The following is a 22,832-nucleotide window of genomic DNA, read 5'->3' as shown; positions in this document are numbered from 1 at the left end:
GGGGGGGCCTCACACGCTGGAGGACGCCAGGCTCACCGGTTCTCATCACTGGGCGTGTATCGCGGCTGGGGGTCTGGGTCATAGTCATTGAAGTCGTAGCTGGCCAGGGGGTCCTGGGGGCGGAGCGGGGCCATGAGGGCTGGGGGGCCGGCTGTGGGACGGGGCAGCCCCCACCCAGCACTCCAGTCCCCGTGGTCTCACGTAGTTGGCCCAGAGGTCCGGGTGGTCCTTCTCGATGCCATCGTCCAGGACAGAGACCACAATGCCCTGGCCCGACAGCCCCTGGCTCCAGACCTGCAGGATGTTCAGGTCCGGCTGCACCTTGTTGTTCTGTGCAAGGCGGGCGCTGGGGTCAGTGGGGCTCTGGCCCCACCCGCCCCCACCACCCAGCCCGGCCTGCTCACCATGTACCACTGCTTGGAGAACCAGGGGTCCGTGGGTACCACCAACGAGCGCTTCACCCGCCGCTGGAGCGTCTGCTGCTCAAACCACTGCACCTAGAGGCGGATGCACACTGCAGGAGGGGGCTGGACCCCAAGAGCCAGCCCACCCTCCACCCAACGATCCTGCCCCCACACCCATGCACCTTAGAGGGTCCTGCCCCTCCCAGTCTTTCCCACCAATTCCCGGTCAAAGGGTCCCGGGGCTGCTTCCACGGTCGACAGGCCTGTTCCCCAGGTCCACCAAGGGGAGCTTGTCTGTGGGGCTACGGCTGGGTGGGATGTGTCTGGGTTGTCCACTGCCTGTCCGGGGTCCCTCATGGTGTGGAACAGGGCCCGGGACCTTGTGTTTGCTGAGGCTGGTCTTTGGGGTCCCTGTGTGCCTGAGGCTCTGCCTTCTGAGTGGACCAAAGCCCTCAGATCACCAGTCCCCTGGGCCCACTGACATGTGGCAACTGCTCTTGAAGTCCAACCCTGCCCCTTCCCTAGTCCCTGTTCTAGATCCTTCTGCCCGAGACCTACCCATCTCCCCCCTGTAGTGGCCATTTCTCTCTACCACTCCTCCCCACCCCTCAAAAGGCATCCCTCGATGGCCATACCTGCCTCCTCCCGGGTTCCCCCTCAGCCCCCGTGCCTCTCTACAACACTGCAGCCTCACTCCCTGCTGAGACTCTCCCATGCTGCCCCCCCTCTCCAGGGCCCACAAAGCTTTGCTTAATCCGGCCCTCACCAGCTTCCCTGTGCTACAACAGCCACAGTGGCTCCCTTACCCAGGGCCTTTGCACATGCTGTTCTGCCTGCCCCAGGCTGTTCTTCCTCAGACCTCTGCCCTTCCTTTTTCCTTGTTGATCTCCCACCCCCCAAATCAGTTCATGTGCCCTCACCCCTATCTGTGATGAGGCAATTGTCTCCCCATTTGCACAGCTTCAGACTTGGGAGCTGGCCCTGATTTCTCTCTGTCCCACAAATCCAATCCATTGGCAAACCCTGGCCTGTCTCCTGTAGACCCCATCTGGAACCAGCAACTCCTGCACCCAGTGCTCCCAGTGGGTTTCAGGTTACCAAACCTCTTACCTCCTTGCCAATCAGCCCCAGGGCCCAGCCCATACCCCATCATGACTCTTGAGGGCTTGCAGATTCAGCCTCAACTCCCCAGCCTGGCATCTAAAGCCTTTTCCCCTAGTCTGGCACCTCTCTGAGCATCTCAGAGTCTCGCTGGGTGACTCTAGGCAAGGTTCCTACTCTGGAGCCGTTGCTTCTGTCCTAAAAAGGGCCAATTCCCTTCCCTCCATTCCAGGAACTAGAACGGTACCTGCCGTCTTTATGGAGTACAGAGGAACCTTGATCTTTCAGGGTGAGCTACAGGAGGGGAGTGGGGGGGGGCGGGGAGACAAGAAATGCTGACAGTGGGCCAGGCCCTGAGGTGCGCGCGGCACCCATTTGTGACCTGTTGCTCTCCACAGATGGTCCCCACTGTACAGAAGAGGGGCGGGGGGGGTACCAAGTGGAAACCCAGACTAAGAGAGCGAGGGGCCTTGAATAGCAGGAGGTGGCCAGACCCCTAGGCCAGGCTCACCTTGGGGTCTTTCCTTAGGCGCAGGCGATGGCCCCAGTGTGGGGTCAGGGACTGCTGGACCACGCCCCGGTGCCGTAGGTGGTAGTACTGCCCGTCAGGAAAGATCTGGGGACGTGGGGAAGCATCAGCAACCGTGGCACCTGGCTCCGAGATGGAATCCCCCAGGACAGTGGCCCACGCCTCTTGCTTGCGTCCTCCCCCCAACCAGGTGCCCTCTAGAGGTCCCAGAATCTGAAGGTGGTCGAGGCAAGGGTGGGCTGGGGGTTCTTGATATCTTGGGTACCCCTCCCGTCTCCGGGTCTGGGGTCGTCCAGCCCCCGCCCCTCCTGTCCATTTGGGTCCTACCCACCTGCCCCAGGTTGACGAAGCCGAATTTGCGCGCCAGGCGCTCGGCCTCCCGGTAACCCTGGGACACCCGCACGGCCCAGCTGCTGACGTAGATGGGGGCCCGGGCCGAGGACCACCCCACAAGCAGGGGGCCAACGAGGGCCAGGCCCAGGGCTACTACTAGGCGCAGCCAGAGCGCAGTCTGGGCGGGCCGCATGGCGGCGGGGGCGGGGCCGGGCCGGGGCCTCCGAAAGCCCCTCCCCCTGGCCAAACCGCCGAGTCCCAGGCGCCCGCCCCGCCCCCGAGGCCATAGCAACCCCTGGAAGGCTTCAACTCCCAGAGGGCCTTGCGGCTCCCCCTTGAGGAGCGCGAAGATCCGGCCGAGGTCGGGAGGGGACAAAGGCCGGCCCCGGTCTTCCGCAGATCCAAACCCTCTGGAGCCTCAGTCTCCCCTATTTGTACAGTGACCAAATCTTCCGACCAAGAGGAGCGGATTCTCGGCTGCTAGCCCTGGCCCCGCCCCTTTATTTGGGCCCGCCCACTTTCCTGCCCACCCCTCCCTCTTGAATCAGCCCTGCCTCCTGCCCGGTCCAACCGGACTTGTTCTTCCGAGTAAGTCCCGCCTCCTGGATTTAGCTCCATCCCATCCCCCTGCCCTGAGATTCTGTCCCTCCTCCTTTATGATCAGCCCCGCCCCTCCCCTGTTCTCGCCAATCATCTCTGGTCTTTCTTCGGGTCCTCCCACCAGCTCCGCCCCCACAACAGCTCAGTCAATAATCCCCGGCCATGACCCCGCCCCTCCAATCCGCTACGTCCCGCCCCCGCTCCGCCAATCCGCACCCTTGTCCTCCGCGCCCCGCCCCCTTCCCCCGGAGTCGCGGCTGAGGCGGCCGCGGCCCGCCAGAGGGCAATGCGGCGGGGGAGACGGGGCAGGCCCCACCTCCTTTGTCCGCCCTGCCCTCCCATTGGCCGGAGCGGGGGGCAGGGGGCGGAGACCAGCTCGGGGGCGGAGACCAGCCCGGGGGCGGAGCCGAGCTGCTCGCGCCTGGGGAAGGCGGCACGCGCGCTGCGGGGCCGGTGCGCAGGGCAGCGGTCGAGCTCGGGCTGCCAGCCCCGGGCCCGCCGGTGCCATGGACGGCCTGCGCCAGCGCTTCGAGCGCTTTCTGGAACAGAGGAACTTGGCCACGGAAGCGCTAGGGGCTCTCGAAGCCAAGACAGGTGTCGACAAGCGGTACTTGGCCGCGGGTGAGCCGTCCGGGGCGCTCGGGACTGCTGCCCCATTTCGCCGACGGGCATATTGAGGCTCTGGGGCACCCGGGTTCCGGACCTGACCCTTTCCGGCCGGCGCCTTCTGCGGGGTCCGGGCTCGGACGGCGGGGTGCACCCCACTGTCCAGCAGGGAGACGGAGATCCTGGGGAGGGGTCGTGGACCAGGACTTCGCGTCTGCCTGCAGGCTCTCGCCTGCCCCCGCCGTGCGATCTAGGGCGAGTGCCACCCCCTCTCTCGGCCCCTGCATTACCTCCATTCCCGTCCTCGGGTCTGGAGGCCGTCGCTGCGCCTTCCCTGGTGGCCCTGGGTGACCGCCAGGCCGAAGTCGGGTTCTTCCAGTTGTTCTGTACGCCCTGCGGGAGGAGAGGGCCACGGGTAGGCAGCCAGTGCCCTGGGAGTCTTGCCACATCCCCGTCCCACATGGAGCCCAGCCTGGAAGCAAGTGTAGCGATCTTACCATTTTGTCGACGGAGATGCTCCAGGCCAGGAGGGGAAGGGTCACTCCCATCCCTCTTCCCTCCATTGTTTTCCTGCGAGTACCCCCCCCTTAGCCTGCCCTCTCCCTCTACTCCCGGATGGCTTTGGCCCACTTCGTGAGTAGTTGAATTGGGTTGTTTGACTGCTGCAGTGAAGTTGGAGAAGTATTGGGTGGGGGACCAGAGAGAGGGGTCCAGCTACTCCTGACTGTGAGGGATCATCCTGGGATGGAGCCTGATCCATCGTCCCGCTACTCCATCCCAGTAGCGCCTCCTCTTTCTTCCTCAGTGACCTTGGCTGGCCCCCACCGCCCTCCCAAACTGTCTAGTAAGCACTCCTTAAATACCTTCCTCCTCTCTTTTTCTGCGTTCCAGGCCCATCAGGGCTGCCACCTCTCCCAGGAAGCCCCCTGGAATGGATCTCGGGGACACTTTGTCCAGACCTGGCGGGGGGCTTTGGGCAAGGACAGGGGCATGTATTTGGAGCACCTTCCGTGTGCAGATCCTGGGAGTCCTCTTTCCTCCCTTTTCCCCCCAGTGGGGGTACTCCCATGGCTGGCAGCCCGAGGAAGGCCCACATTTATTCCCTCAGGCCTCCTGTGCCCAACCATGTCAGCTCAGCCAGGAACCTGCCCCCTGGGAGCAGGTCCTGACTTCTCTGCTGATTGTCCACAGCCCTGGTACCCGTGGGCAGGAAATTTAGGTCACAGAGCACTGGGGAGGGGCCTGTGGGGAGGCCGGGAGTCACAGGGAGGAAACTGAGGCCTAGAGAGTCAGAGGCTTTGAGGGAGGCTGCCTCCGCCACCTGCCCCGTCTGGAGCATCCACCCCTCCCTACCCACCTCCCCCCCAAGCCCCATCTGTTGTTGATCTCTGGGGCTGTGCCCTCCCCCCATGTCCAAGGTCATCCGCCCATTGCTGAGGCTGCAGGAATAGGGATTGAGGGGAGAGGGGCCCTAGGAAAGCCACTCCTCCCCAACTAGCAATTTCCCCCTTGCCCAGATGTGGGAACTCTTGGGCCCCAGCTGCTCCAGACAACCAAATCCCCAGCCCAGATAACAAAGGAGGAAACCCAGAGGAGGCAGTGACCTCCTAGGGCCAACTGGGGAGGCTCCCCTCCCTCTCCTGACCCCAGGCCCTAGGGACAAAGACTAATGCAGGTGTAGGGAAGGGTGGGGGTGACTCTGCCCTTGGGTACACAAGTGACCTCTATCTCTGCAGATAACAGGCTGGGGGAGGAGGCTGGAGGCTGTAAAATGCTCTGTGAGTGACCTTGGGCCTCACTCCCCGGGTTCCCATGTTGTTCTGGCCATTGAACGAGCTACCATGGGGAAGTGAAGGGACGTGCACACAAGAAGCACTTAATAAATGCAGTATTTACCATTAATGCTTCCAGAGTGGCTCGCGCTCCTGACTCCCCGCCTCCCCCAACAATGTTTTCTTGGAGCCCTCATCCCTGGGAATGTGTTTGCATGCCTAGAAGGTGCTCAGTTAACGCGTAGACAGGAGGAGCCCCTCTGTGGAGTGGTATTTAGCCATCCCCACAGCAACCTTAGGAGGCAGGGCCATTACCATCCCCCTGACAGATGGGGAAACTGAGGCTCCAAGCAGAGAGAGACTTGCTTGGTGTCACGTGGTAGGTGGAACAGCAGAGGGCTCTCCTGGGTCTGGGGGACTCTACTGCTCTTAGCTGTCTCGCACTGACAAGGGTCCTCACACGGGGCCATGCGGTCCCCCTCAGGACCCTGGGCAGTGTCTGGGGACATGACATGGGTGGTTGTCACGACTGGGGGTGCTCCTGGCATCGACAGGGTGGGGCCGAGGATGCTGCTTCAGCTCCCCCGCCAGCGCCCAGAACGCCCCCACAGAAGATGATCCCGCATGGCTTGTCTGCAGCGGTGAGGATGAAAAACTCCATTGAGATCAAAGTTACAAGTGTTGCCTTTCTCTGCTCACTGGGAGTCAAGCCTTAATGTCAGAATGGCCTTTCTTTTAGGTTTTTCTCCCGTCACTTACATTTAAACGCTGGTCCCTTGTGCCCTCCCTCTCCCATAGGACCTGGAGTAAGCAGTTACAATTGCAGGTGGTCACGTATTCATTCAACAAACATTTATTGGGCAGCTACTCTACCTATGAGGGCCAAGGTCCCTGCCTGCCCTTGAGGAGCTCACAGTCCAGAGGTTGGGGGGAGACCGACCAGTTAACTGGTTACGGACACAAAACACGGGGCTGAGGGCCGCGGCGGGGGTCATCCAGGTGCTGCAGGGGCAGCAAATGCATCCTGGAGGGGTCCCCGAGGCTTCTGGGGGATTGGTTGTTGCAGACTGTGTCTGGCAGGCCAGGAGGCGGCCTGGGGCGCCACGGTCCGGCTCGGAGAGTGCCGTCCTGCCCACACGTTCTCTTCCGCAGGAGCCGCCACTCTGCTAAGCCTGTATCTTCTCTTCGGCTTCGGGGCGTCTCTACTGTGCAATGTAATCGGCTTTGTGTACCCAGCGTATGCTTCGTGAGTGCCTGCTGGCTGTCCAGGTGGGGGGCGTCTGGGCGCTCTGGGCAGCCCATGACTCTGCCCGCCTCCCCCCAGAATCAAAGCAATCGAGAGCCCAAGCAAAGAAGACGACACTGTGTGGCTCACGTACTGGGTGGTGTACGGCCTGTTCGGGCTGGCCGAGTTCTTCAGCGATCTACTCCTATCCTGGTTCCCTTTCTACTACGCGGGCAAGGTGGGAGCCCCTCGGGACATGCACGGGACTGTCCTGCCCCCTGGGGTGCAAAGGGGAGACTTACCTTCTCTGAGGAGAAGCACTGGGGAGGGGCCTGTGGGGAGGCTGGGAGTCACAGGGAGGAAAGTAGGCCCGTCCCAAGGGGTGTCTGATGGGGTGGCCCAGGCTCGTCCCCGAGGGACAGAGTGTAACTCCTGCCCCGTGCCCACAGTGCGCCTTCCTGTTGTTCTGCATGATTCCCGGGCCTTGGAACGGGGCTCACATGCTGTATCATCGCGCCATTCGGCCACTGTTTCTAAAGCATCACGAGGCCATGGACAGCATCGTGAGGGACTTCAGCGGGCGAGCTCTGGACGTGGCAGCCGGAATAACCCGGGACGGTGTGTGCTCACTGGACGCGGGGCTGTCCTTCTGTCCCAGCCTTGGTCTGCCTGTGTCCCAGCCCACCAGCCCCTGCTCGCTTTCACTGCTGCCCCCCTCCCTCCTCACCCCGCCTGGCCTCCGTCTGGTCTCCACCCCCTCACTGTCAGCCTCTCTCTCCTACATTTGCTTTCGGGGAACCAGTCCTGCAGACCCTGGCCCGCGGCCGGGCTCTCGTCACCCCCACAGCTGCCCTTGGAGCTGACCGTACGTAGCCCCCACCCCTGGGAGGTAGGGCCTGTGCGTGTGCAAGATGGCCTATAGTGTAGCCAGCTGTCCCCGTGGAGGAGGGGAGGACGGCCTCGGTCCCCGCCGCCCTGCTCCCCGCCGGGGCCCGCAGGTGCAGGCAGGCCCGCCTCACCCCCACGGCTGTCTCTTTGCAGCCACAGCAAGCATGACCGAGCTCCAGAAGGACAAGTGAAAGCCACACCCCACCTCCACAAACAGCCGTCGGCTGGCGAGCTGGGGGGCACATCACAGCCCAAGTCCTCCACGGATTCCTCGGCTTACTCCCGGGTGGAGCCCTCCACCAGTCCCTCGTCCCCCAGCAAGCCAGCCCCTGGGAGCTCCTCACGCACCACCTTGGGCCAGTCCCCACTGCGCTCCCCGGCCAGCGCCTCCCAGCTGCCTGGCAAGTCCCGGGGCCCACCTCGGCCCCGAGACAGCTCCTCCAACCAGCCCCCCCCGGCTGCCGGCCAGCAGCAAGCCCGGTCGTCCGTCACCTCCTCGGGCCGACCCCAGCCAGCCCGCGAGTCCTCAGGCTCCGCCGTGCTGCGCCCCAGCACCTCCTCCGGCCAGGCCCCCCACGTCGTGCAGTCCCCCAGTGGCGCCACCATCCCCACGCAGCCCCCCAGCAAAACCTCGGATGGGCCTGAGGACCCGGCCCCCAAGGCCTCCGAGTCCAGAGGACAGCAGGAGAGGGGGTCCCCGGCGCAGCCCAATGGCGGCAGCTCGGGTGCCGGGCTGCCCGTCCCCTGCCAGTCCGAGTCCTCTCTGGAGTACACCTCCGAGTCGACCACGGAGGTCACCTGCAGCTGGCCCCACCCCAGGCACAAGCTCCGCTGCCTGCAGCACGGCTGGAGGCTGAAACACCTGGCCTGCTAGTGAGCACTCAATAAAGCTCACCTGAACGAGCTTCGTCTGGCCGTGTGTCCCCGGGGGAGCCCCGGGCCAGGCCTTCGTGGGCTGTCTCCTCTGATCAGGAGCGGATGCGGTGTGGCCCCACTCTACACTCGAGGAAGCTGAGGCCAGGGAGCCACCCCACTCGCCTGAGGTCTTGCCTTGTGGCCGAGAAGGCTCCCAAAGCAGACCCGGAGAGAGAATCGGAGTACAAGTCCTTTCTTGGGAGGGCATCCCGGGCAGGTCCGGTCGGTGGGGGGGCTGTGAGATGGGGGGAGGAAGGAAGCTAAGCTTGGGTGTTGCCAAACCCCTAGCTGCTGTGGGCACCTGGAGCCCCATCCCATGGAGGCTCTGGGAACCAGTGTCGCCTTCACACCGGAGACCTCTCCTGCCCACCATCCGGCTGGTCCCTGGGCGGGGGGAGCAGTGGCCATTCGTTCCAGCCTGTGTCCCCTGCAAGCAGCGCGGGGGCTGAGGAAGCCTTCAGCAAAGGTGGGGGGCCTGGCGGTTGCCATCGGAGTGGGTTCGTGGAAGTGGGGAAGAGGGGCAAGGGTATCACTAGCAGCCCGCAGTTGGTCTCTCTTTAGACACCAGCATGGCCCCGATCATAAAACCAGGCAGAGACCCAAGCCTGTTGCACGGAGACAGATGTAAAAAGAGCAAACTCAATCCAGCAGTATGTTGACAGAATAGAACACCGCCCCCACTCCATTGGAGGTCAGGTTCCTGGAAGCAGAGTCTGCATTGGAAGCTGGCAGGGGAGTGTGGGGGGAGCTGAGCAAGAAGGTGGTCTCAGCTGGGGGCGGGGCAGGACCTGGAGCGCAGGACCCGCACCCTGGAGTTCTGCCTTAAGGCCGGGTGGGTTGTCACCCGTGTCTGTCAGTCCTGAGTCTCGGCCCACCCCCAAGAGGGGCTCTAACCCTGAGGCACCTCCCATCACCCCAAGACAAGTCCCTAGCCGGGCATCTGCAGCCACAGTGAGGAAGGACCTGGGGACCCGCAGTGTATGCCTCGGTCTGCCCCTCCCACCCAAGGGCTGCTTCTCCAAGATTCTGGGTGATCATGACTTCTTCTTTTTTTTTTTAAGATTTATTTGTTTGAGAGAGAGAGGGAGATCGTGCATGAGCAGGGGGAGGGGCAGAGGGAGAGGGAGAGAATCTCAAGCAGACTCCCCCCTGAGCGCGACTCCGAGATCACCACCTGAGCCAAAGTCAAAAGTGGGACACTTAACCAACTGAGCCCCCCAGGCGCCCCCGGGGAGTCGTGCCCCGGGGACATTGGACGATGTTTGGAGACACTGCATGTGTCTGTGCTGCGTCCCACAGTCCATTGGCACGTCACTGTCTGCCGCTGGTGGTGGCCCCATTCATCCAAGACAAGGTTCCCCCGAAGGAGGCAGCCCTGTGCAGCCACCTGCCCCGCAGCCTGTGTCCTCATCCTTGAGAATGCCAGTGAAGGAGGAGGGAGCACTGAGAGTTGCTGGTGAGCAACTGGTCCAATTCGTTTATTTGCTCATTCAACAAATATTGAGCACCTACTGTATGCCAGGCCCTGTTGCAACAGTCAAGGGTACATAATGGCCCAGAGAGAGAAAAATCTCTGCTCCTAAGGATTGGGAGGTGACAACAGCATGATAAATATATACGTCAGAGGGAGGTGAATGTTGTTGGGGGCGGGGATGCAGCGGGGAGTTAGGTGGGGTGGCAATTTCAGGAACAGTCGGAGAAAGACCTGTCTATGAAAGTGACATTTGAGGAGAGGCCTGAAGGAGATAGGAAAGTCAGATCAGAGGGCATGGGTCTTGTGAAAGCCAGGGCAAACATGGTCCGGGCAGAGAGAAAAGCACATGCAAAGCCCTGGGGCAGGACTGTGCCTGGCAGGTTAGAGGAAGAGTGCGGTGGCCAGTGTGGCTGGAGCTGAATGAGTGAAGGGGAGAGAGGAGGTGAGTGGGGTGAGGCTGACCTTGCAGATACCTGGAAGGCGTGGTGAGGACTTTGCCTTTGCTTGGGGATGCAGTCTTTGCAGGGAGCAAGGGAGGGACCGAGCCTAATCATTACTGAGCCTCCCTCCCCCCGCCCCCGCCCTGCTGGGAAGTCCAAATGGGTGTGGGGGACACGGATCCGGGAATCTGCTTATTGCTGGCCCAGCTGTTTGAAGAATGTGGTGTGGCCATAGTCCAGGGACGGACAAGGAGGTACCAGGCTTGCTCTGCACCTGGCATTGACCCCTGCCATCCAAGAGGGCAGCAAAATGGGCTCTAGCTGTGTCCCTTCAAAGATTTTCCCCAGACCGCCAGGGGTCAGCCCACCAGGGAGCACAGGTGGGAGGGCACACCTGTCTTACCAGGTGGAAACAGGACCTTTAGCCCCTCAGACTTGTTTGTTGTTGTTGTTTTAAGATTTTATTTATTTATTAGAGAGAGAGTGTGAGTGAGCGCACGAGTGTGGGGGATGCGGGGCTCGATCCAGGACCCTGAGATCATGACCTGAACTGAAGGCAGACGTTCAACTGACTGAGCCACCCAGGCGCCCCTATTTTGTTTTTAATTTAAACATACAGAAAAGTGTAACCAGCAACTCAGAGCTGGTGACGCAACATGGCCAGCCCCTCCCAGTCACTTGCCACGCCCAACGGTGGCCCCCGTCCTGACTCCCTTTATGCTGTCCGTGCGCATCACTTACGTCTCGACTACGCTGTGTCCTGCCCTTGCCTGTGTGACTCAGAGCCGCGGCGGTCAGATTCACCACCCTGCTGCAGGAGTGATCCAGACTGGTTTTGGGTGGTGATGGACAGTATTTCACTCAGTTTATGTACACCATTCCACTGTTGGTTGGAGTGGTTTCCAGTTTGTGGTTATTGTGACGAAAGCTGCTAGGAACATTCTAGAACTGGCCTTTGGTGAGCAGAGCTCTTGTTTCCTTGGGCACACACCTGTCAGAGATTGCAGGGTGAGCATTCGAGTGTCCTGGGGAGGCTGATGCAAATGACCACACACTGGGAGGCTTAAAACTAGAGATTTATTCTCCCACATTCTGGAGGCCAGAAGCCGGAGGTCAGGGCCTGGCAGGACCAAGCTCCCTCCGCAGCCTCCAGGGGGAAGGTCCTTCACCTGTTCCAGCTCCTGGCAGCTCCAGGCCTCCTCGGGCTTGCAGCCGTGTCCCTCCAGAGTTGCCTCCGTAGCCACGCGGCTGTCTCCTCTGTCTGTCTTATGAGGACACCTGTCACTGGGTTTAGGTCCCACCTGGTTAATCCAGGATGATCTCATCTTGAGACTCTTAATTGCATCTGCAAAGACCTTTTTTCCAAATAAGGTCCCATTCACAGGTTCTGGAGGTTAGGACCTGGGTATGTGTTCAGCCTGCCATAGTGAGGACTGCTTCACTTGGAGCAGCACGGCCAAGCTGTACTCCGCGGTGGCTACCCCGCATGGCCCGCATGTAACCCCGGGGGGCTGTGGGACAGCCCGGAGGCTCTCAGCAGCTGTTGGGACCGCGTCCTAGTTCAGGGTCAGAAGGAAGGGAGAGCGGGCCCCGGGCAGGCAGTAGGGGGCTGCTGGCTGCAGAGAATTAAAAATAGTAAGAAAAGCATGGGAAGCCCAGAGCCAGCCTCCTGCAATGTTGTGGGGAAAACCTTTCGGGGGAACCAATGAAATAGTCATTGCAGTTATCATCCTCTTACTAACAGGACGCGTTTCAAACTTGCCTGCTTTTGTCCTTTCTCCTTGACGGAACACCGCCTCCTGAGGGAAGTGGGTCCAGAGAATTCGCAGCTGTGACCGCCCCCCCCCCCCCCCCAGGCCTCGGCCAAGGGAGCTGGCCGCAGGTGGACGGTCTTTACTGCCGCCACCACCCCCCCCCGTGCCCCTTCGGGCGACATTTCAGCCTCTAACCCAAACGGGCATTGCCCATTCCCGAGGGGACACGGTAACTAATAAGAACTGAGAACCAGTGACTGTAGAGAGGGAGACAGCTCCGGCAGCCCGCTCCTGTCACTCTACGTGACCACCTGTAGTTTTCATCCCTGGGCCGGACTTGAATGTCTTTAGAATTGCAACATCTTCTCTCTTTTAATTGTTCGAGTGTTCGTTTTAAAGCTAAAGAGCAAATCCGAAATCAAGAGCATGTCCACTGTGGTTGTTACACGATGGTCCCTGGAAACAATGTTGCCGTGCAGAGGAGGGGGCAGTGAAGACATGGGGTCCCCGCTCGTGGGGCCACTGCCATCCCGTCCGCCAGAGTGCGCCCCGCGCTGGCCTCTCCTCGCCGGCTGGGCCAGCTGGCTTGGGACCCCGGGACAGGGCTGCCCCATGGATCCCCCACTCCCCGACATACCCCACGACAGCAGGGAGGCAGAGGGGGCACCCGTGGGCTAAGAGGTGCTGGCAGGACTGACAGGCATGGAGGGGCCCTGGGCGTGGGTGCCGTGTACGGAGGCTGGCGTGCGGAAGGAGGGGGCAAGCATCCAGGAGAGAAGCGGGCGCCAGTGAGGGGCACGGGCATGGGGCCCCTGGGGGCTGCAGGCAACTCCAGGGGCCTTGAATCCCTTCCTTTCCAAGGAGTGTGGTTCCCATGCTCAGAGCTGCGAGGGGCTGAAAGGGGACCCGCAGATGGGGAAACTGAGGCCAGGGAGGGGCAGGGTCTGCCCGTGGGTCACCTGCAAGGAGGTCAGGGGGCTGAACCTGAGACCCCCCAGTTGAGCATCCCTTGTCCTAGAGAAAAGCACAACCACGGATGGTATCAAATGACAGCATGAGCCATCCCATCAGGGAGGGAAGGTAAAAGGGTGGCTCTTCCAGGGATCCCCAAGGAGAAGGTTTGCTGAATGACACCCACCAGGTACCCCCAAATCACACATGACCGAGGCTCCAGAATATATGAGTAGCAGATCTCCAGAGCGTAGGGGACAGGCTGAGAGCTGCGACCAGCCTCCTCTGCTGGGGAGCGACCCTGGATGGCATGCCAGGAAAGTGTGGCCCCCAAGGGGGCATGGGAGGGGGCGCTGGACCAGGAGAAGGTTGAGGGCTGGGGTGCACACACTGTGACAGCATGATTGCGAGTCCAACTACCAGCACATCCTGGGATCTCTGCGGCCAAGTATGCTTAACTTGGGTGCCCTTGTTTTTAAAAAGTGCTTGTAAAAGTTACATAGGAATAAACAAGGGATGGATAGCAGAGTTGCCTGAAAGAAACCCAGCCAGGGGTGCCCGGCTGGCTCGGTCCATGGAGTGTGCGACTCTTGATCTCCAGGTTGTGGGTTCAGACCCCACGATGGGTGCAGAGGCTACTTTAAAAAATAAAAACTTTAAGAAAGAAATTAAGAAAGAGAGAAAGAGGGAAGGAACAAAAGAAAGAAACCAGCCAGAATTGCTGAGGCTCTCCAGATTATCTCTGGACTTATGGTAGCCAGGCAAGAGGGGAAGTGGGTACATTACAGTATCTGGTTAGGCGTGTCTTCCGGGGAGCGTGCCTGTTTGTTAGAGTGTCTTTGAATACATGCAGCCTATGTGTGTCTGTGAGAAGAGAGAGCACATGGTGTCAGGTTGTTAAACAGCAATGAGCTTCCTGGTAGCAAGGGCAAGAGGGGAAACGGATACATTACAATGTCTTCCTTTGGGCCTTGCTTGTTTGTGACAGTGTCTCTAAGAAAGTGAGTGTGAGGCAAAGGGGATAAAAGCAGACACAAAGTTTCAAAGTGTAAAATATCTACGAGTTTCCTGGCAGCCAGAGTGAGAGAGGAAATGAGTTCGGGTCTATTCAGTGCATCCTCACCACTGGCTCCTGCTCATGGCAGTGGATCTGACCGTGTGCAGGGCCGTCTAAGCATGTGTGATGGGAAGTCACATAGCTGTGGATGGGAGATATTTCTAAGCTCACTGGAAGCCAGGGCAAGAGGGGAAATATGCTGAGTTTGAGCCTGGTCTAACATGGTCCAGCATGTCTTTCTTGCTGCACGTGGCAAGGGCCTTGTCGAAGGGCTCAGACAGGGCAGTGACGGGCGGCCAGGCGCACACGGCTGTCCTCAGCGGGGCTCCAGGCCCGGGCATAGCCCATGTGGGGCAGCAGTAGTCGGTCTTGAGTGCCATCCGGGCTGATGAGGCGCTGGACAGCCAGCAGATACTCACGGTGGAGGTCCAGCCGGGGGCAGGGGCAGCGACCCAGTGCCCACACATACTCGAGGGCCCGCAGTGGCGAGCGGTTCTTGTAGATGAGCTGCACTTGAACCTCATAGCGCGTCTCCTGGCCCTGGTGCAGGCGGCTCAGCACTCGGGCCCTGAATACTGCAGGCAGGACCGCGTGGAGGTTGGCTGGACGCTCTACCCTGGGCACCCATCCACACGCACCCCATTGCCAGAAAAAGGAACTGGGGTCACATGGGGCCACTGGAGGTCCCTGGGGACTGGGGGTGGCGGGAGGGGCGGGGGTCAGGTGAGGTCAGGGATCAATGAGAGGTCAAAGGTCAGATTAGGGCAAAGGGTCAGAAGGAGTCCAGTGGGCGTCAGGTCAAAGAGTCAGAGGTAAAGTCAGACCGCAGGGGAGGGTCAGCAGGTCAGGGGTCAGGCTCGGGTCAGTTAGGAGCCAGGTAAGGGCTGGGGTTCGGAGTCTCTCACCAAAGTCGCCTCGACAATAGTACAGCAGCCGGTGGGCACGACCTCGGGTGTCAGGGCAGCGTCCGCAGGGGTCTGTGGGGGTGGCACAGTAAGGGGCACAGGCCTCCCCTCCCTACTTGCTCCACCCTGGCCATGCCCGCCTCACCTGGGGCCGGGGTCGGGGTGCGCGGGGCACTGGGAGCTGGGGCTGCAGGGAGTTCGGGGGCCTGCGGTTCTACCTCCCGAGGCTGCTGCTGCCGCAGGAACCAGCCCACGGCCTGCGCCTGTGCCTGGAAGGGCCCATAGCGCTCCCGCGGGAGCCAGAACTCGAACGCGATGCCGGGGTTGGGCTCCTGCAGGAGGACCTGGAGGGGTGTCACACCTAGGGAGCCGCATGGCCCGGCTTCCCCTCTCCGACCCCTCCCTCCCGCCCCCCTCCTGTAACCCAACCATCCCCTACCTCTGCCACCCCCGCCTCACTGCCCAGCTGCCCCCTGCAGAAGTTGGCCCGCACCTGCAGGAGCAGGTCTTGGGACGTGGGCCCAGCCGCGCTCAGCGTCTCCTCTGGCCCTGCAGCGCGGGTGTAGACCACACGGGTTCCCGCCGCCTCGTAGGTCCCGGGTGGGCTGACCGCCCAGTTCCCGTTGAGCACGTAGCGCCCGTCGCCCCCTATCAGCGCTGCAAGGGAAAGGTCAGCCCGGGCTCCGGGACCGGCCCGTCCAGCCTCCCGACCCTGGCGTCCTCCTCCCCCGGCCTCAGGCTCCCCGGCTGCTCCCAGGCGGTCAGCAGGGTGCCTCCCCCCTCGGACCCCGCGATACCCAGGTGGTTGCGGCTCCGGTGGGCTACACGGATGTGTCTGGCGCCCTCGGGGATCAGGGTCACGTTCCAGTACCCAGCGAAGGCACCTGGACGGGAGGAAAGGAGGGTGTTGGGGCGCCGGTGGGAGGGTATTTGAGGGACGATTTGAGGATTAAATGAGATACTGCGGTAAGAGATACCAGGGGTCCTGGTAACCCCCAAACGATCGGTTAACTTTGGAGTTAGGAGGATTAATCTCGATTAAGTGCAGCAGGGAGAGTTAGAAACCCATCTGTTCCTAGGAGGGCTGGGCCGCCTGGCAATAACCAATCAGAATGAAGAGCGGGGGGGCTGGGCCACAGACTGCCCAATCAGCTCGCGACTTCGCTTCCGGGCCCGAGGCTCGTTAAAGGGCCCGCTCTGGGTTAGCAGGGAGGACGGAGAGGGCAGTCACCGGAGTCTCGGAACACGCGCTGCACCAAAAGGCACGACTCGTTGGTGCCGCCGCAGCGGCCGCAGTGGTCTTCGCGGGCGTCCGAGCCCAGCAAACCGTCACAGCCGGCGCTCTACAGGGGCGAGGAGGACAGGCGCGGCTTCACCGACAGCCCCCTGCCCCGGACCGTCCTGGGGGGCGGGACCCACGAGTAAAGGGGCGGGCTCTGGAGGGCAGAGGCTGCGGTGGAACCTAGTGGTGGGCGGGACGTGGGGAGGGGATGGCACGTGTGGGGGCGGGGCTTAGGGAAGAGGGTGGGACCGGGGACCGAACGGCTTGGGGTCTGAGGTCCCGGCCCCGGGTGTGAGACGGACGGGGCTTTGCGGGGTCCCGCGAGGCCTTACGAGGCAGCGGCCAGCCACGCAGAGCCCCTGGGTCCCCGGGCTGCAGGGGGTGCCATCCAGGACGCGGCCGAAGCTGTGGTAGAAGGCGTGGCCCTCGGCCAGACAGTTGAGGTCGCACTGGTTGGGCGCTGGGGGCGGGAGGAGTTGTGGGGCCAGAGGAGTTCCAGCCTCCTCCCCCTCAGGCAGATGAGGCCGGAGACTCAGCCAAAGCCACACATGGAGGTTGAGGCAGAGCCAGGGCTGGAACCTAAGCATTCTGCCCCCAGCTCCCGGGGACTGTCCCAGGCAAGTATCCTGGGCCCGCGTACACGCATGCGCGCATGCTTTCATTCATTCAGGTTAAGCTCTCACATTAGGGAGTCCCTACACGTTATCCATTGCTAACATCCTTACCCATTCTTCATTCATTCTTTAGTTCCGCAAACACTGACAGAGCACCCACTACTTTCCCAACACTGTTCCAGGCTCTGGGGTACAGCGGTGGCAGAGGTCACACAGCACTTGGGCCCTGCACCCAGCATGTGCCCAATAAAAAGCGTTCAGTGCTGACGGAATTCTGCACAGCCTGGGTGTGTCACTGGCCCTCCCCAGGACTCAGTTTCCCCCTCTGCCTGGCAGTGGGGCAGAATGGGAAGTCCGATCGCAGGCACAAGCCCACATAGCCCTGATCCCTGCTCCTCCTGGCTCCCACCCCCCTGAGCCTGGCACACTGGCCTTGGGCCTCTGTGGGGGTGGGATCACGGCAAATTTCCTCTAATTCTTAGGGGAAAAAACCCCAACCTCCCCCTCAAAAATACCCAATGAGGTCGACAGATGGAATGTTCTCCATATCTGTATCTGCTTCCACTCTAGGGTCTAAAGCTGCCTGTTTCCTTTAAATCTGGAGGCGCGCTGCCCTGGGCACACAGTTATGTAACTTGCTGCCTTCAGCTAAATGCGGCAACATTTCCTTCTACCGGGATAAGTTTGAGAACTCTTGGCCTCTGGATACAGCTCCAAGTAAATCCTCAGCCTGGTGATCAACCCTGAGCAGGACAGACCCTGCCCCTCCCTCTGCTCCTGTTTCACAGGTCACATTGCTCTCCCTCCCCCACACCGTCACTTCAACTCCTATATATCCTTCAAAGCCCCAGGGCTAATGTTCTCTTCTCCTTGCAGTCCTCCAGTCTTCTTGCTTTCTTAGCAACCCCTTCTCCCTGCCCCTTCTGGACCAACAGGAGGGAAGGCTACTCACCACCATAGAAAGGCACCCACTGGTAAGTCTTCTGGGTGCCCAGGACAGGGTGGCCATTGTAGAGGGCACACTGGAGATCTCGGAAGGGAATGGCCCCTAGGGGACAGTCCTGAGGACAAAGATAGGTCCGAGGCTGGGAGAGCCCCAGGGGAGCCCAGAGAACCTGGGAGGGTGGCAATGGTATCTGGGGGTGTGAGCCGGGAAACAGAAGGTCTTCAAGGCCCAGCCAAGGGTCTGGGAGGTAGACAGAACTTACCGGCAAAGGGCAGAGGCGGTACTCGTGGGAGTCTCCCCAGCACGGCTCTCCCCCAGGAAACCTACAAGGAGCAAGATGGCCAGAGCGTGGTTAGGACCCCCAGTAACCTTCTTTCTGGAGCTGGCCTGCCACCCCCCCCACCTTTGGCCTGGTCAGCCCCACCCACATTCCAGTTGGATCAGTGGGATTAAAAGGCACAGCATGTGTGGGCAGGCTGAGGGTGCGGCCAGGAGTGGGGCGGGCTGGCAGGAGAGGGGGGGCAGACACCCCCTCTCACCCCACCCCACCCAGCCAAACCCCAGCTTTCTGCTCACCAGAAGCAGCGCCTGCTGCGCACCGAGAGACCCCGCCCACAAGAGCTGGAACAGCGGCTCCAGGAACCCCATGGGGTCCACTCACCTGGACCCTACTTGGGGAGAGAAAGGCACCATCAGCATGGAGAGGAGCCCGGTGGCCCCCAGACCACTGGCCAGCTCCCTAAGTCCACTGGCTCCCTGGACTCATGTCCCCCCTTACCTGAGCACTGCCCCCTAAACCACAGTTCAGGAGGGTCCACAGCAGAAGGAGGTTCTGGAGGGGGCGGAGTGTGGGGGAGCAGGGAGGGCGCTGCAGTGGGGGTGCCAGCAGGCCAGGGTCTGAACCCCAGCTCTGTCCCAATTGGCTGTGTGATTTGGGGCAGTAATTTAACCTCTCTGGGCCTCTGTTCTTGTCTCTGAAAAGTGGGGTAATAACAGAGCCCCCGTTACAGGAAAATTTCAGGGGCCCATCGGATCAGGGAAGAAAGATAGGTGGCACAGAGCCTGGCAGTGGAGAGGGAGAGCTCAAAGAATTATCTGCTGGTGTTATTATTGACTGTGTGTTGTCTTAGAATGTACACAGTAGGTGCTAAATCTGTGTCTGATTATGGAAGGAATCATTCCAGGAGAGTGCATGGGTGTCTCCAGGGTTGGGGCCCCATAACCACTCACCCCACCATTGTTGTTTCTACCTTCCTGTGTGACCGAGGGCCAGCCACTCCACTTTCCCGGGCCTCAGTTTCCCCATCTGTGCCATGGGGACCAGCTGGACTCAGTCCAGGGCTCTAGGAGGGACTTTGCAGAGGTGCTGCTGCTGGGGGCTGAGTCAGGGCCCGAGTCCCTGGCGGAAGCCCCCTGCCTGCCCCTGGGCCTCCAGGACCACCTCAGCTTCCAGACCCGAGGCAGCAGGGAGCCCCTGGATTGAGGGATAACAAGGGGGGGGGTGACCTGGCCCCAGTCCAGTCGCCGACTCCTGACCGCATGTGCAGAGGATGTGGGCCCCACCGAGGGCGGCCTGCAGAGGTAAAGGGGCCACTGATGAGAATGATGCAGGAAAGAGGGAGGCATCCGGGGGTGAGTGGATTGGGGTGGGGCAGACTTTCCCTCCCCAGGCCTCAGTCTCCCCATCTGTCAGGGGAAGGATGAAGTCACTCGCCATCCACACCCTCCTCATCACCATGGCATTGCTGGAGAAAGGGGGAGGGAAGTGGCCACCTGGTGAGTTCTTTCTCAGGCCACGGCCAGGCTGCCTGGTGGTCATCCTGAAGGATGCGAAGGACAAGCTGGAGGTGTCTAGCCCCGAGGTCCTGGGCACTGGTCCTGTACCAGTGGACCCTCTGGGCCCTTTTGAGCCCCAGTTTCCCTGGTTCTCAGGCCCTGGCTCTGACATTCCCACCTGGGGCATCAGGGGCTGGGGGCCCTGGTGGCTCCAGGTGCTGAGAACCTTGGGGGCCACTGGGCAGGTCCCCTTCTCTGCCCAGAGCTCTGTAGCCAGCTGTGTCTCTGCCCCTCTCTGAACCCAGAGCCCTGGCCAGCTTGGAAAGAAGTTGGTTGGAGAGCTGAGACAGGGGCAGAGGGCTTGGCCTTCTGACGCCCCCTCTCCCACCACACACACTCAGCACTAGCTTGAGGGGAGGGAGTCTAAGTGGTGGGAACTGAGGGGCTAGAAGCACCATCTTTCTACTCCCCAGAGACCCGTCCCGGAGGAGCAAGACACACGTCGTTCTGGCTGCACTCCTGACTGCAGGTGTGATCCCAGGGCAAGCCACGCCTCTTAGGCCTCAGTTTCCCCAGGAGGAAGTGGGGATGAGCTTTCTCCCATCCTGGGGACTGCTGCCTGGCCAGCCCCTAGCCGGACCGGGCCCTGGGACGGGGAGGAGAAGCCAGCCGGGAGATAGTGGGAGGATAGGAAGAGGGACTTACCGGCTACGTAGAGCCCAGGCGGCACGTCCTGGCTCCCCGGGCGGCCCCAGGACGAGCGGAAGCGGCGGGGCCCGCGGGGAGGGGCGAGGGGGAGCCAGGGGCAGCCCCTCCCACCCGGCCTCCCAGGGCGCGCCCAGGCCGGGGTCCGCAGGGGCGGCAGCCCCGTGCGCCCTCGCGCGGCCGTTGCGCGCCTCGGCGCGTATCTACGGCAGGGGACTGACCCGCGCGGGCCCCGGTCCCCCGGAGCCGCGGCCTGGTGTTCCAGCGCACATATCCCGGTGACCTTGGAAAGCCCAGGGCGGGGGAGCCGTGCGGGAACTGACCGCCTCTACCCCCCACCCCGGGGCTGCTATTCCGGGCGCGGCGCTCAGGGCCAGGGAATGTGCGAGAACCGAGGTGGCCCTGCCATGGTTCCGGGAGCCCGGGACGCTGCCTCCTTTCCACCGACGCCCAGATCGCGTCCCCGCGAGGGTCCCCTTTCCCGGTCAGTACCCCTCTCCCCTGCTCCTCCCTCCTAACCCTCCCTCAAGGTCATCCTACTGAGGAACCCCGCTCGCCTGGGTTGCAATCCTGGGGTTCCCACTCCAGGTCCCGGCCACCCCCGGAGCAGGGCCCCAACGCACTGGGAGAAGCTCGGCTCCAGAGGCCAGGCGTAGGGGGCGGAGAGCCCCCTTCCAGCCCTGCCAGGAGCATTCCCGGGCACTGCTGTCACCAAAGGACATGCCCCACCCTGCCTTCCGCTCTCTCTGCCTGGCCGCGGGCTGTGAGCTGCGGCTTTGGAGCCGGACCCGGGTCCAGAAGATCCGTTTCCCGGCCGGCAGCGGCCCCCTCCCTAGGATTTTAGTTTTCCCAACCATGCAATGGGGTGGGTGGGGTTCTTCACTTCACTCCACACAGGCACTGTGTCCTGCTGTGTATACAGGAGTCACTCAAGCGGCCAGGAGGGTATGCAAGACACTTCCAAGGGGACCTCAGCTCTTTTTGAGGGCTGGCAAGGGCCGAGTTACCCCAGGGCTCCCCACCACCCCACCCTTTCCCAGCTTGGCTTCTGTGCCGGCCCCCTCCCCCTGCTCATGCAGCAAGCAGTAGGTGCCCTCTGCTCACCCCCTCCCCTGGCTCCTTGCTTTTGCCCATGATGTTCCCTGATGGGTGGGTTGAGGAGATGGGGACACCAAGGGGATGATGAGTGGACTGCCCCTCTGGTCATAGGCAAGCCCAGGCTCAGCTTGATTGCCCCCTCCTCCTGGAAGCCCACTGTGGGGTGTCCAGCCCTGACCACGGGGAGGGGGGTTACCAGTCCAGCTCTGTCTGCCTTCCAGCCCGGAGCAGCTCAGAGCAGGTCGACTCGATGCCATCTATGCATGCAATCTTTACTGAGCACCTACTATGTGCAGGTACGGCTGTGAACCACCCAGCTAACTAGGCTGAGGGAGGCAGCCCCCTGGGAGTGCAGAGTCCTACCTTTCGATTGGGACACCCAGAGGCAATAGCCCAGGCCCACTGCAAATGGGATTGGGGGTCAGCAAGGCCCTCACTGAAGAGGCAATTGCCACAAGGAGGAGGGCAGAGCGGGCGGAGGAGACAGCCTGTGCACAACCCCTGAGGTGAGAATAAGAGAACAAGGGACAGTCGGGAGGTCAGGGTGGGGGGCGGAGGTGAGGTCAGAGGGGCGTCGTGGGATGGGAGCCCTGGAGGTGGGGGAGGGTGTTCTAGTCTTGGAAAAGCCACACCTGGCTGCCGTGGGGGCCAAGAAGGCAGCGAGGAGGCAGCGGCGTCCTGGGGGGAGAGCCCCCGTGCTGGCATTTCGGGTGGAGGTGAGGAGTCTCTGGTGGCTCTCAGCTGTTGGGGAGCAGAGCATGTAGGAGTTCCATGGGGGGTGATGGTGGGAAGAGGTGAGGCGGGAGCTTGGCCTGAGCTGCTGGAAGGGAGGTGCCCATTGGCTGGGGTGGGGGGGCAGGCATGGGAGAACACGTCCACAGGTCGCTCCTGGACGGGTCTGGGGTGAGACGTCTGTGGGCCAGCAAGAAGAGGCTGGGAGAGCAGGGGCTTTGTCTGGCTGGAGAGAGGTGGGTGTCCTTGACACATGGGGGTGTTTAGAGGCGTGGGTGAGATCACGGGGCATGAGTATGGATGGAGTGAGACGAGGGCCTGCGTACCAGGGGCCTGGGATGGGGGAGGCGAAGGGGGGCGTGGGGTCCTAGAGGCCTAGGGATGTGGGGCTTCGGGGGGGGGGGGGGGGATCAGCATTGCCAGAGGCAGTCAGTGACCTTGATGAGGTTAATCCTGGTTGGACAGGGCCTGAGAAAGGGTCGCAGGAGAGGCGGTGAGGACAGCAAGGGCAGGCACCGTCTGCTGAGCACCTACTGTGTAGTAGCTGTAGGCTGGGGCCTGTGGGGCGTCAGGAATAAATCAGGCTTGGCTCAGGGGCTCCACCAAGTGGACAGTCTCCTTCCCTCAGTCGGGCCTCATTCCCTGAGTCCCAGGCCAAAGAGCTATGCAGGGTGTGCGTACAGCAGGCACTGTGTCCTGCTGTGTATACAGGAGTCACTCGAGCG

General features: G+C 61.8%; 3 protein-coding genes across 3 annotated transcripts in view; 1 reads left to right on the top strand and 2 right to left on the bottom strand.

The window, feature by feature from the left end:
* The window catches only part of PCSK4 (proprotein convertase subtilisin/kexin type 4), a 5,763-nt gene extending 3,203 nt beyond the window's left edge, over positions 1–2,560 (bottom strand). The window contains exons 1-5 of the mRNA XM_044913174.1: positions 2,366–2,560; positions 2,017–2,121; positions 405–497; positions 202–330; positions 37–113 (exon numbers count right to left, since the gene is read on the bottom strand). Coding sequence (XP_044769109.1) covers positions 37–113; positions 202–330; positions 405–497; positions 2,017–2,121; positions 2,366–2,560 — 599 coding nt within the window. The remainder of the gene's footprint in view (positions 1–36; positions 114–201; positions 331–404; positions 498–2,016; positions 2,122–2,365) is intronic.
* Positions 2,561–3,397: 837 nt separating this feature from the next.
* Positions 3,398–8,281, top strand: REEP6 (receptor accessory protein 6). Its single transcript, XM_021705359.2, has 5 exons — positions 3,398–3,588; positions 6,498–6,591; positions 6,670–6,808; positions 7,020–7,188; positions 7,612–8,281. Exons 1-5 carry the CDS (start codon positions 3,474–3,476, stop codon positions 7,647–7,649), a joined length of 555 nt encoding a protein of 184 aa, XP_021561034.1. The 5' UTR covers positions 3,398–3,473; the 3' UTR covers positions 7,650–8,281.
* A 5,523-nt stretch (positions 8,282–13,804) lies between these two features.
* ADAMTSL5 (ADAMTS like 5) lies at positions 13,805–19,102 on the bottom strand. The gene is made up of 12 exons (XM_044918723.1): positions 19,046–19,102; positions 18,575–18,649; positions 18,373–18,464; positions 18,059–18,119; positions 17,803–17,911; positions 16,569–16,696; positions 16,186–16,297; positions 15,752–15,838; positions 15,448–15,611; positions 15,100–15,298; positions 14,955–15,026; positions 13,805–14,624 (listed from the first exon to the last, which is right to left on the bottom strand). Exons 1-12 carry the CDS (start codon positions 19,100–19,102, stop codon positions 14,323–14,325), a joined length of 1,458 nt encoding a protein of 485 aa, XP_044774658.1. The 3' UTR covers positions 13,805–14,322.
* Positions 19,103–22,832: the final 3,730 nt, after the last annotated feature.

The sequence above is a fragment of the Neomonachus schauinslandi genome, chromosome 1 (genome assembly GCF_002201575.2).
Source record: "Neomonachus schauinslandi chromosome 1, ASM220157v2, whole genome shotgun sequence".
Classification (NCBI taxonomy): Eukaryota; Metazoa; Chordata; class Mammalia; order Carnivora; family Phocidae; genus Neomonachus; species Neomonachus schauinslandi.
This window is presented reverse-complemented; position numbering and strand designations above follow the sequence as displayed.